Here is a 16941-nt window from a genome sequence, read left to right as displayed (position 1 = left end):
GAGCGTGCACATGTGTGCCTGTTGCAGAGGCGAGGGGCTCCTGCACAAGCAGTGGGTGTTGGGATCTGTGCCGCCAGCGCTCCACACTGGCTGCTCTTGGAGGAGCCTCAGGCATTCTGTGGCTCTCATGGTCTCTCCTGAAGGAAAAAGGTTCCTGTAGCTCGCAGCAGGCACTGGCAAAGTTATGAGGCCCCTGACTGCCCGGGCACCAAGAGGGGAAGGCAGTGCCTGGAGAGGTGTTCGTGGGTCGTCCTGATGCGCTTGCTCTGCGTGCAGTGAAATCGTGGGCTCTTTGCTGCTATGGGGTCAGCCCTGAGACAACCCCCCGGCATTCGCAGGATCCCTACTCCCGCACCCTTTGCTGTCCCTCACAGCTTGCTGCACCCGTGGCTGCCAGCCCGTCAGCAGAGCAGGGGCTGCCCAGGCTCCATGCCTGCCTGCAGTGCTGGGTGACGGGGGCTCTCTCCCAGCCCTCCCAGCAGACACTGGCATCTCCCTGCTGGGCAGGGCTCACCCATTGCCATCCAGGGGCTCTCGCCTGGCCACATCCTGCCAAGCAGAGGGAGCAGGTCTCCCTTCATAGATCCAGCTTGTGGGTGCACCCTTAGAGGCTCCCCAGCTCCAGCTGGCTCCCCGGGGCGGGCCCCCTCCCCACGGTCAGGGCTGGCAGCCAGCAGCCTCCCGGGTGGTCCCGGCTGTCAGGCAGCGCGTGGGCTGCCGGGGCCACCTGCAAGAAGCTGCCTGTGTGGGACCGGCTCCCTTCCTGCCCGCACCGGGAGCCCAGCCAAGGAAGGGAGGGCCTGGATGGCTGCCTCCCCAAAGGCCATGGGGTGCAGCCAGCCTCGGGGGAGCTGTGGGGCCGGCTTTGGGCTTCATTAGGCTGCTCCCCGGTGAGCCCTGGGGCTGATGGCTTTGGTAAAGGGCTGCCGGGAGTCTGAGATGCTCCAGCTCATCCCATTGCAACCCACGCTAGGAGAGAAACCCGCCGGCTGCAGGCAGGCCAGGCTTGGGCAGAAGGCCCAGCTGACTGGTGAGTACCCGAGCAAGCTGGAGCAGAGGGAGGGTCTCTGTGCTTCTCCACAGCAGATGGGATCTTGCTGATGGCAGGGGGGTGATAGCATGTGTTCATGTGGGGCATTACTTAGCAGGCTCTGCCCCCCAGGCCCGGGGCTAGGGATGATGATGTCTGGCCATAGGAAAGCGTGTGTGGTGGTGGGAAGGAGCTATATTTGCTCCTTAAAAATCCTTCAGACCTGCCTGCACTGTCTGCTCTGAAGGTGGCAGATCCGTCTTGTACCTCATATGTGACCCACACACGGGGGTCCATGGGTGCACATCAGAGCTGTGCAGCGTCGCCAGCATACCCAGTTCGCCTGCACCTGAGCAGTTCATCCATGCATGCGATGCATTTTGGCTTGCCACCTGGCATCCTTACCCTCACAAGCAGCCAGGCAGCATCTCGGACGCAGCAGATATGCTTGTGCACCACACTGTGGGCATGCACAGCCTTTCCAAACATACCCAAATCACTGCCTGAGTGACGGGGCCGTACGCCCAGGAGTTGTTTGCCGGAGCTGGCAGGCAGGCAGAAGCTGCCAGATCGTTTCCTGAAGCGGCAGAAAAAGGCTAACGGGGATTTTCTGCTGCAGCAAGCAGAATGGGCAGCAGAAGCTTGAAGTCAGGGTAATGTACACCTGAGCTGGCAGCGGGTGCCTTGGGATGAGAACTGTCAGGGGGTCTTTGCCAGCACCGTGCCTTCCCTGCTGCAGCCCACACTGGCTCCACATGGCCCCACAGCTTTGCAAACCTTCTTTTTCTGGTTTGGCCAGCACAGGCTGTGGATTCCTATCCTGTGTACATGGGAACAGCTTGTTTCATGCTTACATGGAAAGCCCAAGGGCTCCGGGTGCAGGGGGCTTGGCTGTCAGAAGTCAGGCAAAAGGCTGGGAGGGGATTTGTACTGCCTGAAGCTGCCTGTGACCCTCAGGTTTCTGCTCACCTGCAGGGCAGGCAGAGCAAGATGTAAGGGCAGGGGGGCAGCACGCCATGCCTGGTCCACACATCACCCAGCTCCCCCGGGAGTTCTCCAGCTCCAGGGAGGGGCCGTGGCTAAGGGAAGCCCGTGGGCAGACCCAGGAGCACTGGGCAGGCAGCGAGAGGTGGGTTGTTCCAGGCTGCCCATGGTGCTCATCAGCCTGTGTCGAGATGAGCTGCCTGTCTGTGCTTTGACGATGGTCTCCTAAAGCGTTTCCCCAAGCTCCCCCTCCCCAAGAGCATGCCCGAGCCTGGTGCTTTTGCTGCAGGCATGGGGAGCGCTATGGGGCTGTCCCCTCCCCATGGACAGGCAAGGGGGGGCTGCTCGAGCCACTCCAGGCTCGAGTTCGGAGCAAAGCCCTTCACCCAGCTGCCTGGTCCCTGGTAATTACATGAGAAGGGAGGCTGGCACTGCCCACGGCAGCCACGCGAGCTGGCACAGCCTGACAGCACAGGTGGTGCGGTGGCATCTCCTCTCCAGGGGTCCTGACGATTGTGCCCTTCGTTGCGGCTCCCAGGACCTGCCAGAGGGTTGCCAGCTGGCAGCCGTGCTGTGTGGGGCAGGCTGGCGGGACGCTCTGTCCCTGCTTCGTCTCCATGGCTCCGGCATCCGCAGCAGGGACGTGTAGCTATATCTTTAAGAAGGGCCTGGGCTGGGGTGGGAGAAGCGTTTCTATCCAGCCTTTCTCCCAGCAAACCTGGATCGAGTTAGCGTTAGTGAGCAAGCAAGCCACGGAGTTGGCGCCGTGGCCGTTCCCCCGCTCCCAGCTGGGGTGGCCGCCAGCTCACCCCGTGAGTGGCCATGGGGGTTTGGAGCCGCTGGTGGGGCACAGGACAGCTTTCGTCCCCTGTGGCCTCGGTCCCTGCAAGGAGAGGAAGAGGAGGAGGCAGAGCTGGGTATGTAGAACTTTTATCCTCCTCCCCGCCCGCTGGACTCACTGCCCTGCTCCGGGGAGGGAGCTGGCAGTGCCACAGGACGAGGGCAGGGAGCATGGTGGGTGCACGGCACAGAACGGGTGGCCATCTCCAAAGGTGGGTGCTGGCAGCAGGCAGCCCCAGGGCTTGCCCACGCGGCCGGGGCTGACAGAGCCGCCTGCTTGGCTCCTTCAGGTTTCTCTCCCACATGCTCTGAGCAATGGGGATGGTGGGATGGGGCTAGCTGAGCGCTTCATCACTGTCATCCGAGGGCTCGCAGTGCTGGGACCACTGACGGTGACAGTGGGCAGAGTCCCGTGGCAGGGATGGAGCGCCCATGCCCGCACCCAGCCCTAGGGCTGGATGTGTCCCTCTTCATCCTCCCCACCCGCTTGGGCTGGGGCACGGAGCACCTCCCGGGGCCCCATTGGGAGGATGGTGCCTGACATACCCCTGCCACCATGGGCAGAGGTGCTTGGGGGTCTGGCAGCCATGCGGGGGGACATGCCAGTGCCACCCCTTGCACCCCATGTCTCCTGTGATGGGCTCACGAATGACAAACTAGTGATGGCATCACAGCACGTGGTGGCAGTCTGGGTTTGCGCTGATTCTCTGGCACAACTGTTCTGGGGTGCATTCAGTTTTCCCAGGCCAGAGGAAGCTCTGGGTGGCTGGAGGTGTGGGTGCAGGTTGTTGAGGTGACCACGACCATGTCCCCTGGGCCTGACCTCTGTGTGGGTAGCAGAGACCTTGCAGCTTGTCCTGTGATGATGGCATGGTGGCTGTCACAGGACCCCGTTGCTGAGCCCACCGTGCATTTTCCCTCCCCTGAGCAGTCGAGGGGGGACCCAGAGCAGTGGTCCTGAGCCTGGAGAAGAGCCTGACTGTGGCACAGCCATAAGCCCCCTGGGCATCGTGATGCCGAGCTCTGGGGCTTGGGTGCGTGGGGTCAGCACGCTGGTGCAGCCCCTTGCAGAGGTTGCTCCCCCAGATATGCCCATCCCGTGCACGCCGTAACGACGGGCTCTGGCAGGTTGCTGGCAAGGTGGCTGCTCGGCAGGAGCCAGCCGTGGGCAAACTGGGCATAAGGAGAGCACCACCAGCAACACCCCATCCCGGGGAGGATGGGGGAGTCCCCGGTGCAGCTCCCGGGACACAGAGCAAGGAAATAAATGTTGCTGTACTGGAGGAATCCCAGGAATGCAGAACCCGGAGGGGACACGAGGTGGCACGGCAGTTTCAGCCCAGCTTTTCGGTAGCTGCAGGCAGATTCCCTGCCAGGGCCAGGCAGGCCTCGCAGGGGCAGCTCAGAAGTGCAGAGGGCAGGAGGTCACCTTCAGCCGGGCAAGCGGAGGGGCTGCCCAGCGTGGGGCTCAGCCTCCTGGGCTCTGCCTTCCAGCCTCACCAGGACCCTGCGGTGGCCGTGCCCCATCCGTCACCCACTCCACCGGGACGTGGGACCCCCCCGGGGTCCAACACATCTCTGGGAGCAACCGGCTAATCGCAGCGCCTGTGTGGGGCTGTGCAGCCCTGGCCCCGCTCCCCAGCCTTGGCCCGGCCCTGAGCCGTTGTTCTCCAATGAGCTCATCTGCTTTGCGGGTGGTTATTTTTTAACATGGTCTCTTAGCCAGAAAATAATCAGCTCGTCCACTTAGTGTTTATGGCTTCTTCAAAGAAACTGCTTTCTCTGCCAGGAGAGGGGCTACTTTGGAAACGGATGGAGCTGCCAGCAAGGGCTTTTGCCCTGCTCCACACCCAGAGCTGGGGCATGCCGGGGTGCACTCAACTGCTTGCACCCTCCTGCCTTCCCAGGCCCTGTCACGGTGCACCCATATGCTCGGGTGGGAAGAAGCCGCTTTGCAGCAGCGGGGAGCTCACTTGGGCTGCAAGAAGTGCACAGTTGGGAAAGTGCAGGCTATATGCATGCACCCACAGGGCTCGGAGGAGGACACGGGGTCTAGGGCTTCACTGCAAGAGATGACGAGTAGCTCGGAGTGATGACTAGCTTGTGCGGCTTCCTGGGAGAGGGTGTGGAAAGACAGCTGTGCTGTTAAATCGTGGACCCCACAACACATAGTGAAGCTGTTTGCAGGGGTGCCGCTGCAAACTGGCTCGAACCCTGTGCCTTGGCTCAGCTGAGGGCTTGGGGGAATGGGAGAAAATATTTTCTTGATGACATTTTTGCAAACCACCCCAGGCTCACCTTGGTCCTTCATCTTCCCGGAGAGCGTGCGGAGGTCAGGGTGAGGTGGGAGTACACCTGCGCTGCCCGCAGCTCCTGCCGCAGCCCCACCACGGGCTGTCCCTGTGAGCTGAGGTGCTGCCGCAGCCCTGCCCCAGCACGGGGGATGGCATGGGGATGGGGGTGCCAAGTGTGGGGCCCCCGCACCGCTGCGGCTGTCACACCCACCTGCTCCCACATCAGTCACACAAACCGCTCCTTGCGCCAAGTACTGATCCAATTTGTGGCTGTTTCCATAACAACCTCCCAGCGCTTTCTGGTCCTTTCTGTCGCTACGCGGATGCTGAGCTTCGGCGTGTAAGGGATGCTCTGGCCTGGGCTGGAGCAGCTGTGCTGAGCCATCACTGAGTACCTCTGGCTCCCGAGTGCAAAGGGCTGTTTGCCTGCTGGAGGCCAGGGTACACTGAGCAAGTTTCCCCCAACCTGGGAGTGTTTTTTCCCCATCAGAGGCATATGGTGAGGTTTGGGCTGGGGGAAGAAGGAGCCCAAGGGCAATAGTCGATCCAGGCGTGCAGCGCTCCCATGGAGGGAGTGCAGATGTGGTACTGTGCAGCTCAGTCTTGTGCAGATGTGGTACTGCCTGGGATGCTCAGTGCCAGGGATGGGGCCCCTGGAAATGCTGGCAGCAAAAGCCTCCCCCCCCCCCGCCCTGTTTCTCCCACCAGAGACCCCATCACCCCCAGGCCTGCTCTTGCAGTGCCCCATGGCTCTCGCAGAGGCTTTCCCCCCCGGGGTGCCACCCCAAGTGCTCACCCCACACCCTCCTGTCTCCCACTGCAGGGCTCAAGCTGCTCTTGGCGCTGCCATGCTCGCTGGCTCCTGCCTCCATCCATCCCCTGCTCAGCCTCCCGCCCCACAGGGCCAGCCTCGGGTCCCCCATCCACCCCCAGCCCCAACACTCCCCCCGGGGGCTGCCCGGCCCTTGTGCCCCGCCCCCAGCCCCATCACCCCGTGGGGGATGCCCAGTCCTGATGCCCCCCCACCCCCAGCCCTGGCGCCCCCCACCCAGCCCCATAACCCCACAGGGCGTGCCCAGCCCCAGGACCCAGGCCCATCACCCCAGGGGGCTGCGCAGTGCAGGTGTCCCCCCACCCATTCCCATCCCCCCAGGGGGGCTTCCCAGCGCCGGGACCCCCCACTCATCCCCAGTCCCAACACCCTGTGGGGGGTGCTCAGCCCCAGGACCCCCCCACCCAAGCCCCATCACCCCGGGGGGGCTGCCCAGCGCCGGGACCCCCCACCCTCCCATCCCCGCGGGGGGCTGCCCCCCTCCCAGCCCCAGCACCCCCCATCACCCCGGGGGGCTGCCCGGCCCCGCGCCGCCCCCCTCCTCCCGCCCGCCCGCCCGCCCGGCCCCGCTGCCCCCGTCCGCCCCCCGCAGCCGCCGCCATTGGGCGCCCGTTCGGCAGCGCGGCGGCCCGGCGCGGCGGGCGGGCTCCGAGGGGGCGGCCGGGCCGGCGGCCGATGCGGCGGGGAGGGGGCCGCCCGGTGCGGTGCGGTGCGATGCGATGCGGCCCGGCTGGGCCCGGCCCGGCCCGGCGGCTCCTCCTCCCCGCTCGGCGCGGCGGGGCGGCGCGGCGCGGCGGGCCCGGCGGCGGGGGAGGCATGGAGCCGGCGGGGAGCGGCCCGGGGGCGGCGGCGCTCTGACCACCGGGGCCGGGCGAGCCGCGGCGGAGGATGGGCAACGCGCAGCGGAAGGCGCCGCGCAGCCAGCGGCGGGGCAGGATGCGCTCAGCAACAGGTACCGGGGGGACGGGACGGGGCGGGACCGGACCCGCTCCCCGCGCTGCCCCGCGCTGCCCCCGCCGCCCCCCGGCCCCGCGGGCTGGGATGGAGCCGGCCGCAGCAGGAGGGGAGGGGGAGGCTTGGCCTCTGCCGTTACCCCCCCTCCCCTTTCCAGGCTACCCGGCCCCTTTGGGTCGCTTGGAGGACACGGGGAGAGGTCACCTCCAGCTGAGGTTTGGCCTCGCTGGCAGGGACGGAGAGGGACGGGGCTCGCGGTGGGGCCCACCGCTGCCCTCCGGTGTGTGGAACAGGTGCTGACCCACACCCCGAGCTGTGGGGAGCCAGCTCCAACCGTGGGGAGTCAGCCCCGAGCTGTGGGGAGCCAGCTCCGAGGAGCAGGCAGCCAGCCCCAGGCAGTGGGGAGCCAGCCCCGTGCAGCAGGGAGCCAGCTCCAACCATGGGGAGCCAGCTCCAACCATGGGGAGCCATCCCCGAGCTGTGGGGAGCCAGCCCCGGGCAGCGGGGAGCCAGCCCTGAGCAGCGAGGAGTCAGCCCGGAGCAGCGGGGAGTCAGCTCCGAGCAGTGGGGAGCCAGCTGCAAGATGGGGAGCCATCCCCAGGCAGCAGGGAGCCATCTCCGGGCAGCGGGAGCCAGCCACAAGGTGCGGGGGGGCCCTTGCACTTGCTGGCTCTCGAGCTGGGTCCTGCCCAGGCAGGGACTCTGTGCCTGCATAACCCCCGCACCCCAAGCTCCCTTCTCCCACTGATCGTGAAGGTAGTGGGTGTTTGTGAGGGACCTCATACCACAAATTATCTAAGGAAGGCAGAAAGCCCTGCAAATCTGCAGGGGGGCATTTGGGGGGTGCAGGGCGAGCGGAGGGCTCACTCTAAAATGGGAGTGGGCAGCCGAGTGCAGGTGCCCTCTGAAAAAGCTGGGACGGACAAGCAGGACCTGTCCAGTCACTCCTCTGTCCCCACCTGGCTGGCCCAGGCAGTTCAGCAACCCTTTCCAGACACCCAGGATGCCGGCTCTCCTCCCCGACCCAGCCCAGCTCCTGGAAATGCCACAAGACCGGGAAGGCTGGGGTCTGCCACGGCTCCTGGCTCAGGGCCCTGTCTGAGGTCTGTTCCCCGTGTGGCCCGGGGCACAGTGTGCCGGGCTCTGCTCCCATTCCCACTGCCCTTTACCTGGCCTCTGGCTCAAGAGCCGGGACGCAGCAGTGCGGGCAGCAGCTTGGAGCTGCCAGCCCTGGGAGAAACCTCAGGAAAATTGCTTAGAAGCTGCAAGAAAATGGGGAGTGATTGTCACAGCCCAAGTGACTGTCACAGCTTAATAATTAGCGGGCAGAGGGGGTGGAAGTACAGCCTGTCTCTGTCTAATTTTGCAGCCGCTGTTGTAGCGACTGTTGCAAAGGACTGAAACGGGCCAAAAGAGCTTTGGGTTGCACGGGGGATCGGGAGGGATGTGATCTGGTGGGTCCTGAGGGATGAAGGATGCTGTGCCGGTCAGTACCCAGCACATCACCCTTGGCTCCCATCTCGTGGAGCACAGGCAGTGGGCAGTGGCTGGACTGCTGGACTCAGAGCGGGGCACGGGCTGCTGGCCTGCTCCCTGCCTGCCTCTCCTGCCCTTGCTGCTGTCCAGTGCGGCTCGGAGGGAGACAGGAGCTAATCGCGCTTCTGCATCATCAAAGGGATTCTTGGGAGCTGCATATCACCTTCCCAGCGCTGCCGGGAAGGGCCCAAGGGGGGTTTGTAAGGCCAGCCTTTGCGTCAAAGCTGGTTCATCTCTGTCCTCGGGCACAGCACATGTCTCCTTGCCAGCCTGGAGATCTCTGGCAGATATTCCTCCCAGTGCCTGGTCTCCCTGAGGAGATGGCAGAGCTGTGCCTGGCTGCTGGGAGCAGGGAGGGAAGGGATTTGGCACTGGACAGTGCAAAACTCATCTTGGGCACAAAGCTGGGGTGAATACTTGGATGGTCCCAGGCCGTTTAGGCTTGGGGCTGCTGGGACCTCAATGGCTTGAGCATTCCTGAGCAGCTACACGCAGGCTTCCTTGTGGAGAGGCGGTGTCGGGTCCAGGCTGGAGCTTATCTGCCAAGGGGAGGGAGCTGAAACTTGATAAGAAGCAGCCCTGCGGTGGGTCTGGGTTGCTGGCAGGGTGGGACGCCCGCCGGCTGGGAGAGGAGAGCAGGGACCTGCGGTACCAGGAGGTTCCTTGGCTTATCTCTGGCAGGATCATTCTTCTACTCTGTGCACAGGGCAGCGCGTGGAGGGGTCTTTACGCTGGCATCCCTGATCATTAAAATCCGGCCTTCCTCCTGCCCTGACAGGCTGGGAGAGGCTGCATGAATCTGGGGTGTGCGAACCTTAGCTCTGCCTGCTTGGCCAATACATGTCTTTGATGCTCGTCTAACGCTGGTGCGGGCTTGCATCCCCCTGCACTCCGTTCTTGCGCCTTGAAGGAGCCGAACAGGCTGCTCCTGAACCCAGGCTGTTTGCTTGGGAGCATGGTGGTGTTTGGAGGGGCTGGTCGGAGAAGGCAGCATGCTCATAGGCTGCTGGAACTAATGTGATGAGTTTGCAGGTCTCTGTGTCCAGTCATCTGGTGGGGCTGAGAGGCAGCTCTCCAGTTACTGCGTTTGTCCTCGGCTGGTGCTCTAACTGTGGGATGGGGTCCCAGAAGAATCACCAGCCGTCGGGACAGGTCTCCTTGTTTCCCCCCATCTGTCAGAGCCATGTGCAAGTGCTGCCTGGGTTGCCAGGAGGAAAATGAACTCTGCTGGTATCTGCCGTCCATTACCCACCCCACCATTTGGGTCTGTGGGTGTCGCAGGGTGCCTGGCACGGAGGTGGATGGTACCAGCCCCTGGCAAGGCACGTCCTCCCCACGCTGCCCCAACAGCTCCAAACGTACTTGCCGAAGTAAACCAGGGCTTGGGGCTGCATTCTCATCTTTGCTGCAGTCCTGGCTCCCAGGGGCCTCTGTCCTCCAGGAAAAGCAAGCTAAGCTTTACAACCCCCTGAGGTGCTAGGAAAGTGGTCCCTGAGGAGCCTTTGCTGGAGGCTTTTGGAAGGAGCCAAAGCGAGAGGAACATCTGGAGGCTCTTGCAGCTTCCAGGGCAGAGTCAGGTGAAATCAGAAAGTCCCCCCATATTTTTTGGCTAATAAGTGTTGGGAGGCTGGGGGGAAAAAGGCAGTTCAACCCAGCCAGGAGGCAGTGGCAGGCTCTGGGGCACTGATTTCCAGATGAGGATGCTGACAGCTGCTCCAGCTCAGGCATGCAGGAGCAGCTGTGCTCTGCTGGGGGGCTGAGCCAGCCTGCGCTGCTATCCCCCCAAGTCACCTGTGGCTTTCAGATGGTGCCAGTTGCTGCTCCAGCCATGGCCGGGGGATGTTTTGGCTCCATTACTCTGCTCAGCCAGGGGGAGCCCAGCCTGTCTTTGCCATGGCCCCCAGGACCCCATCTCCAGGCACTGCAGCAGGGGTGGACGGGGACAAGCCCCTCCATCCCAACTCACCGCCTTTGTAAGACCCCTGGGTGAGCCCACCAGGCTGGGTGGACGAGGGATGGGCTGTGCAAAACTACATCCCCTCCACTATCCTTCCACGGGGCCAGTGGCAGGGAAGGAAGAGGGGCCGGGGCTGGGACAATGGGCTGTGGAGCTGACTCAAACAGCCAGTTCCTGGTCGCTTCCTCTCCCCCCCCCCCTGTGCTGGAGCTGGCCCTGGGCGGGGAAGGCGGAGGAATCTCACTTCTCTCAGCCTGTTTTTGAAGCAAGAGCTCCCGGGCAGCAGGAGTGAGCACCCTCCCACCTGCGCCCGCAGCCATGGCCAAGGCGGAATGGCTCCTGGCACCCTGGCACCGGGGAGGTAAGGCAGGCAGGGCGGGCAGGGGGAGGCAGCAGGGCAGCCTTCTCCAGGAGGAGCGGGCAGTGAGGGCGGTGGAGTTGCAGGCACCGGTCGCTCTGCAGGGCAAGACCCCGCGTTGGGGTGAGCTGTCGGGTATAGACTCTGGTCTCAGGGTTGGTGGTGCATGGCAGTGTGGGTTTTGTCCCACCTTTCCCAGCCTGGCCTCAATTGTGGTGTGTCACCTGCCCTTTTAAATCCTTGCTGCCATTCCCCAGCCTGTTGGGGTGACAAAGCAACAGAAGCACAGAGATCCCCTGCCCGCGTGTCCCACCAACCATTCCTCAGGCTGGGATTGAGCCTTGCTGGGATGGATCGGGCCCAGCCCTGTGGTGCTGTACCCTACTGGCAGCTCTTGCTTGCTGGTGGTGGCAGGAATGGGGACCGTGGGACCGTGGGTCAGCCCACATCGCAGCCATCCAGGGCTCTCGGTGCTCTCGCTGCTCACCATGGCTCCTGCTGTGGCTGATTTCATGTCTCAGGCCCCTTTGTCCTGGGGCCTGGCTGCGTTCCCCTTTCAGGCAACTTCCTCACATTGTCCCGGCCCCGCGGAGTGTAAAACCAGCCGGGCACAGGGGAAATGGTGCTTTCCTGGAAGCACCCCTGCCCAGTGAGGGGCTGCAGCCTCTCCAGCACGGGCAGCCCGCACACCTGGGAGCGCTGCCCCAGGCATCCATGCACCACCAAACAGTCCTGGCCAGGCTGGGGACATCACCGGGGGAAAACCCTCGGGCAGCTGGCCTTGGCCACCCTGGGCCTAGGTGTGCCCTTGGCCACGGTGTGTGGTGATGCTGTGCTGGGGTGCCAAGGACCGGCTGGGGCTGGGGCTGGCAGGTTGCCGCGCTGGGTTTCCTGAGGCCCTTGGGAAAGGCTTGCGCCTGTTTTCTTGTCTGGGAAGCATGTGAGAGTAAGCGGTGTGATATGAGGAGGAAGCCACGCTGCTACGGAGCCACGGCAGGTCTGGGAGAAGGGCTCTGAGAGGCCTGATTCTGCCGACCGTGGCTGATGGCTTGCTGCAGGGACTGGGGTCGAGCCAGGATCCGGGATTGCAAAGGCAGGGTGATGAGAGCACCCGTGGCCAAGCCCAGAGCAGCTGCCGCTGGTACCGGCGCTCTGCTCCATCCTCGGGAGCGGTGGCTCTCAGCCCCTTGGCAGGCAGCAGCATGAGTTCACCTTGGCCGGCTGCAGTACTGGGCCAAGCCCCGCTGCGAGTGTGGCCGCGGGCAGTTCCCATCCCCACAGCACAAGCGGATGGTGCGCCGGGGCTCCTCCTGTGCCGGGCTTGCTGGCCAAGTTCCCCCCACAGCACACACAACTCCCCTGCCTGCCAAAACTCCCTGACAGGGTCCTGGCTCACATTGCCGGCGCCAAATGTACCCAGCGCGGCTTTTCACCAGTGGCCCCCACCTGCCAGCCAGGCTCCGCACTGGCCTCAAGGGCAGTCACCAAGCCAGCAGTGCCACAGCTCATGGGGATTTTGACCAGCATCAGCTCTTCCCTGTCACCTTGCTCCCACTGCAGCAGGGCACCCCACCACAGGAGCTAGCCCAGCTTGTCTGTCTGGGGTCACAGTTGACACCATCCATGAGGGGCATGAGTGTCCCCTCTGGTCCTGCCCTTCACCAGGCATGAGGCAAAGGTGATAGATCAGTTGGGATCTGGCTGGAGAAAGAGGGCTTTTATCTGTTTTACCAGATCTCATCACAGGGCCAAGCAGTTAGAGTGCCCTAGCACACTGTTAACTCTGAGCCCTACTGAGGGACGGTGATGTTATTGGCTGTATTGCTGCTAGTGATTTTAATAGAAATCTCACATAATCCAGCCTTCTCCCCATGAACTGAGTGACCCTCACAGCTACCAAAACCACCACCCCTGTCAGCAGCTTCTGCAGTGCCGTTATCTCCTGTCAGTATAAAAATCATCTGATGGCATTTTAAACAGGGAGAGTGAGAAGAACTGAGAGTCTCTGGCAGATTTGGTGTAGCAGGGTGATGTTATTCTTCAGTGCCCCACGATCCTGCTGGGCACCTGTGGAGGAACACGCAGACATGCTGTGCAGGGCAACACCGGGTTCCTGGCATGGCCATCCCTCTAAAAAGCTTCCAGCCCCTCCAGCCTCAACCACCAGCAGGTCAAACGTCTGTAAGGATGGCCGTGCCTCACTGAGGGCTTGGACATATGCCCACAAGATGTGTAACAGAGGGACGATGTCCCGGGGAGGGTCCAGGTTTGAACAGGGCACAGTACGTCAGCTGCCCAAACAAGGGCTGATCTTGGGCACGCTCCAGCCTGTGCGCGGCAAGTTGGACAGGTCTGCCCAGTGAGCATTGCTCCCTCGTGGCATTGGGCGTGTGGATATTTAGTGGGGTGTCACTTTGGGATGTCGTTCGGACTGGGCAGCATCCCGCCCTGGAGCTGCCATGCATGTGGATGCCACTCCGCATCCCAGCAGGGCAGCTGGGCCAGCGGGTCCAAGTTCAGCAGGGGGTGAGCTTGGGACAGGAGGCACTTTCTGCAGCCACTGCCAGCTCCCACTGTTTGCTCTTTTCTCTTCCTCTCTGCTCATCGCAGAGCAGCGTGCGCTTTGGCTCCATACCACAGGGAATGTCATCAAGCCGCACGCGCTGGGAGCGAGCAGTCGCAGTGCCGGTGGCGGGCCGGGGCGCTTGCTCGAAGCCGGCAGCATATGTTGCCGCCACTGCAGCGCATCGGCTCCTGCTGGCGGGATTTGGGTTGCTGTTGGGATCGGTCTCAGCCTCCAAGTTCGCAGTCCTCATCCTCCGGTGTGCTAGGACCGGCAGCGGTGGCTGGCTTGCCGCTGTGCCGATACCCGTTGCCATGGCTGCTCTGCTAATGGTGCATCGCCTGCTGCTGCCGTTACATCACTCCTGTGGTACCTCTGCATCAGCAGCGAGGGGCCGAGCGGCACCGTCTGCATTGCCGGCGCTTCCTGTGAGCTTGGAGCGAGCTTGAGAAGGAAAAGTTTGGCGGTGAGCTCGAGCAAGAGGTGTCATCTCACGGGAGCTTCGGCCTGAATTGAAACAACTCCTGATGGCTCTGTCAAATATCTCCCTGTGGATTCGGGATGCCTGGGCAGTAGGTAAACAGGGTTGCTGGCGTGGAGTGGGGGTGACTTGGGGAGATGCTCGTGGAGGGCACATATTCTGTGCTCTGCGGCTGGGGGTCTTGCAGGGACACTTTTCTCCCATGAGAGAGTGAAGCTCAGCTTCCCTTAGAGCAAGCTCCCCTTGGTTTCAGCCTGGTTCTTACACACTCGGAGTGGCTGTGGCGTCCCAAGCCTGAACACTCGCTCACGCTCAGTAAGACTCTGCAAGCTGTCACAGAGGTAGCAGCACCCGATGTGGCTGATGGTGCTGGTTTGCACCTCTGCCTGGGGCAGCCCAGCAGGGACCATCCCAGCAAGATGCTGCCCTTGCTTCCAGCCCCAGGGCAAGGAGCAGAGCTCACTGCAGCTCTGAGAGGGGACAAAGCCCCTGGGGACATACGGGGAGCAGCCTCTGGCAGCCCTGGCCTCCAGCCACCTGTCATTAACACCTCTGCCCATGCCTGCCTGTGCCTGCCTGCAGGCAGAGCTGGGGCTGCTGCCTGCTCCCCTCTGCAAGCCTCAGGGCAGGGAGGGGCCAGCAGGAAGCTGAGGCCAACTGCCTGTGGGGTGAGCCTCCCCAGCAGCCATGCCTCAATTTCCCCCCTGGCAGCAAGGCTGGCCAGGCTCAGGTCAAGAATGTTGGGGGTGTCTGGGATGGAGCTGGCTCTCCAGCTTTGCTTTCCCAGGACAGCCTTCACCTCCCACAGGCATTTGCCACGGGGTGGGGGGCCCCCTCAGAGGCATTTTGTATTTTGAGCCTGTCACCGATAAGCTTAGCAGGAGGGTCACCGCCAAGGGCAGCAGGCTCTGCTCTGGCAGCACTGTTCCTGCCGGGCACTTGGCCCGGCTGGGGCACCCTGAGCCCCACAGATGTGGGTGGCAGCCGCAGCTTGCACAGGCACCCCAAACCTGCTCTTGCACCAAGCCTGCACCAGGCTGCTTCCAAATACAGCCCAGCCCTTGGGACCGCTGGCCACAGTGCCGCTTTATCGGCCCTTGCCGTGAGCCGGGCTGCTGGCTCCTCACACCACATCGCAGAGCCACCGTGTGATGCTGGGTCGTGAGCGGCTGCCGGGGCTGTGTCCAAAAAACCCCGAGTGACTGCTCCCGAGGAGCGAAAGCCAAAACACTGGGGTGTGATGCTCACTTTTGTGGGCAGGGTAGTGCATGGTGCAGCCCCTCAGGTTTGAGGTGCCTGGGCCGGTGGGGGGATGCTTTGCTCATCTACTCTTTCCCACGCCGTCTCCTCCTCAGCTGCTGCTTCTGCTGGGATGATGAAACCAGCCATGCCAGCGCCTCAGCGATGCCGGCACTGCTGCCTGCACCAGCTCAGGACAGCACCGGCTCACTTGTGTTCCCAAACAAGTGTGTCTGCAAGGGGTGGAAAGCGCTGTAGGGCAGGGACTCCCCTGACCACCTCGCACTGCCCTTTCCTCGTTTGCCCAGCTGTAGCTGGCCATGCTGCCCTCTCTTGCCTGCCTGAGCAGGGCAGGGTGCTGGGCCCCCCCTCGCCGGGTGCCTGGACACGCTTCCGCTTTGCCTCTGGGCGGCCCCGGGTTTCGGTGCTGCGGTTTGCCCTCGTGGTTGGAGCCCACAGGGTGGGTGCCTGGGGGTGCCCCAGCAGTGGGGCTGAGGCTGCAGAGGTAAGCTTCTGTCCTGCGGCTCTGGGGAGGGCGGCGGGGGGCTGCCCCACAGGAGGATGCCAGTATAGGGCGGCTCGGGGAAGTGGGGAGGGGGCAGCAAGGGGCTGTGCTTTGGGGGGTGTCCCCGAGTCCTGGGGGGACACTGCGTAGCTGCTGCAGGGTCTGCAGGGGTTGGTGGGGATGGATGCCGGGGGACATGTGGGCAGAAGGCGAGGAGCATCGGCACCCACCAATGCCGAAGGCTGGGTCTGTGTGAGTCAGGCAGAAGGGTGCAGTGAGCCAGGGTGTGGGACCTGCCCTTGGGGTGTGCTCAGAAATGAGGGCAGCAGCAGATCCCCTACCTCACCAAAGAGAGTGGCTTGGGGGGCTGGGGGCTGCAGAGGTGAACATGTGGGTCAGGTTTGCAGGGAGATGCCCCGACCCTGCCCCTGCCCAGCCACACTCCTGGCTCCCATCCTCAGGGGTCAACTGGGCACACGGGGTGAGCCAGAGGCCAGGACACAGGGCTCCTGCCAGGACCCCTGTCCCTTCCAGGCATCACCACCTGGCAGGCACCAAACTGGGAGGCGAGAGGAGGAAAAGCCTCATCCCTGTATGAGAAAAGGGGCTGCTTCCCTGGCTGCATGGCCCAGCCCTCTGGCATGGGGCTCTGCAGCTGGGCAAAGCCTCAGCGGGGTTTACACACACACACACGCCCAGACACCTCTTGGTTGATATGGAAACGAGTCAAATTATTTAAAGGAGAAAGGGGAAAAAAAAAAAAAAAAGCCTGGTGTTAAGGCACGTCGTTATGGTAACACAAATTATAAAAGTAACTAGGCTAGGGACGTGGCACCTTGCTTTCGGGTGCTGGGCGTTGTGCAGGCTCTGCTGCTCGATCAGCGGGAGCTGGGGGGAAGGGTGGGCAGGACAGCACCCACAGGCAGGACGGCACCCACGGGCAGCAGGGTGATGCTTGGGGTGCAGTGCCGGGTGAGCTGGGGCACTGGGGGGGGACGCGGTGGGGGACATGGCTTGTGCTGAGGAACCTGGCCCCATTTTGGGGCCGTTACCCTTCACCCAGGCAAGTGGGATTGCTGGAGCTACCTCGTCTGGGGTCTGGCATGAAGCAGGGTGCTGTGGCCAGAGGTGGCTGTGTTTTGGCAGCTGTGGCTGTGGCATGCTTGCTGGGGATGGGCACCCCGTGGCCCCACACGCTGCAGGTGGCAGAGGGGAAATGTTTGTCATGCTGATAATGGGAGTGCCTCGACCGATGGGGATAGGGCTGGCATGCAGGCAGAGCCTGCCTGCACCCCCAGTGTCCTCAGAAAGTCCTCGGCCCCTGTCACCCTGTGCTTGCTGCTCTTTCTTGCAAAATGTGAGTCAGAC

General features: G+C 63.2%; 1 protein-coding gene across 6 annotated transcripts in view; it reads left to right on the top strand.

Annotated features, from left to right (window-relative positions):
* The window catches only part of NHSL2 (NHS like 2), a 32460-nt gene that overhangs the window by 6882 nt on the left and 8637 nt on the right, over window positions 1–16941 (top strand). For 2 of the 6 annotated variants that reach the window (XM_074915166.1, XM_074915162.1), the window contains exon 1: window positions 6776–6932. The exons of 2 other annotated variants lie outside the window; for them this stretch is intronic. In XM_074915166.1, the coding sequence (XP_074771267.1) occupies window positions 6869–6932 (64 nt within the window). In that variant the 5' untranslated portion in view covers window positions 6776–6868. Of the gene's footprint in view, window positions 1–6775; window positions 6933–10681; window positions 10789–13860; window positions 13925–16941 lie in introns of those variants that run through there. 2 more of the 6 variants (XM_074915164.1, XM_074915163.1) reach the window with 2 other exon arrangements.

This window comes from Athene noctua, chromosome 11 (assembly GCF_965140245.1).
Source record: "Athene noctua chromosome 11, bAthNoc1.hap1.1, whole genome shotgun sequence".
Taxonomy (NCBI): Eukaryota; Metazoa; Chordata; class Aves; order Strigiformes; family Strigidae; genus Athene; species Athene noctua.
The sequence above is the reverse complement of the archived record's forward strand: the minus strand, read 5'-3'. Positions and strand labels throughout refer to the sequence as shown.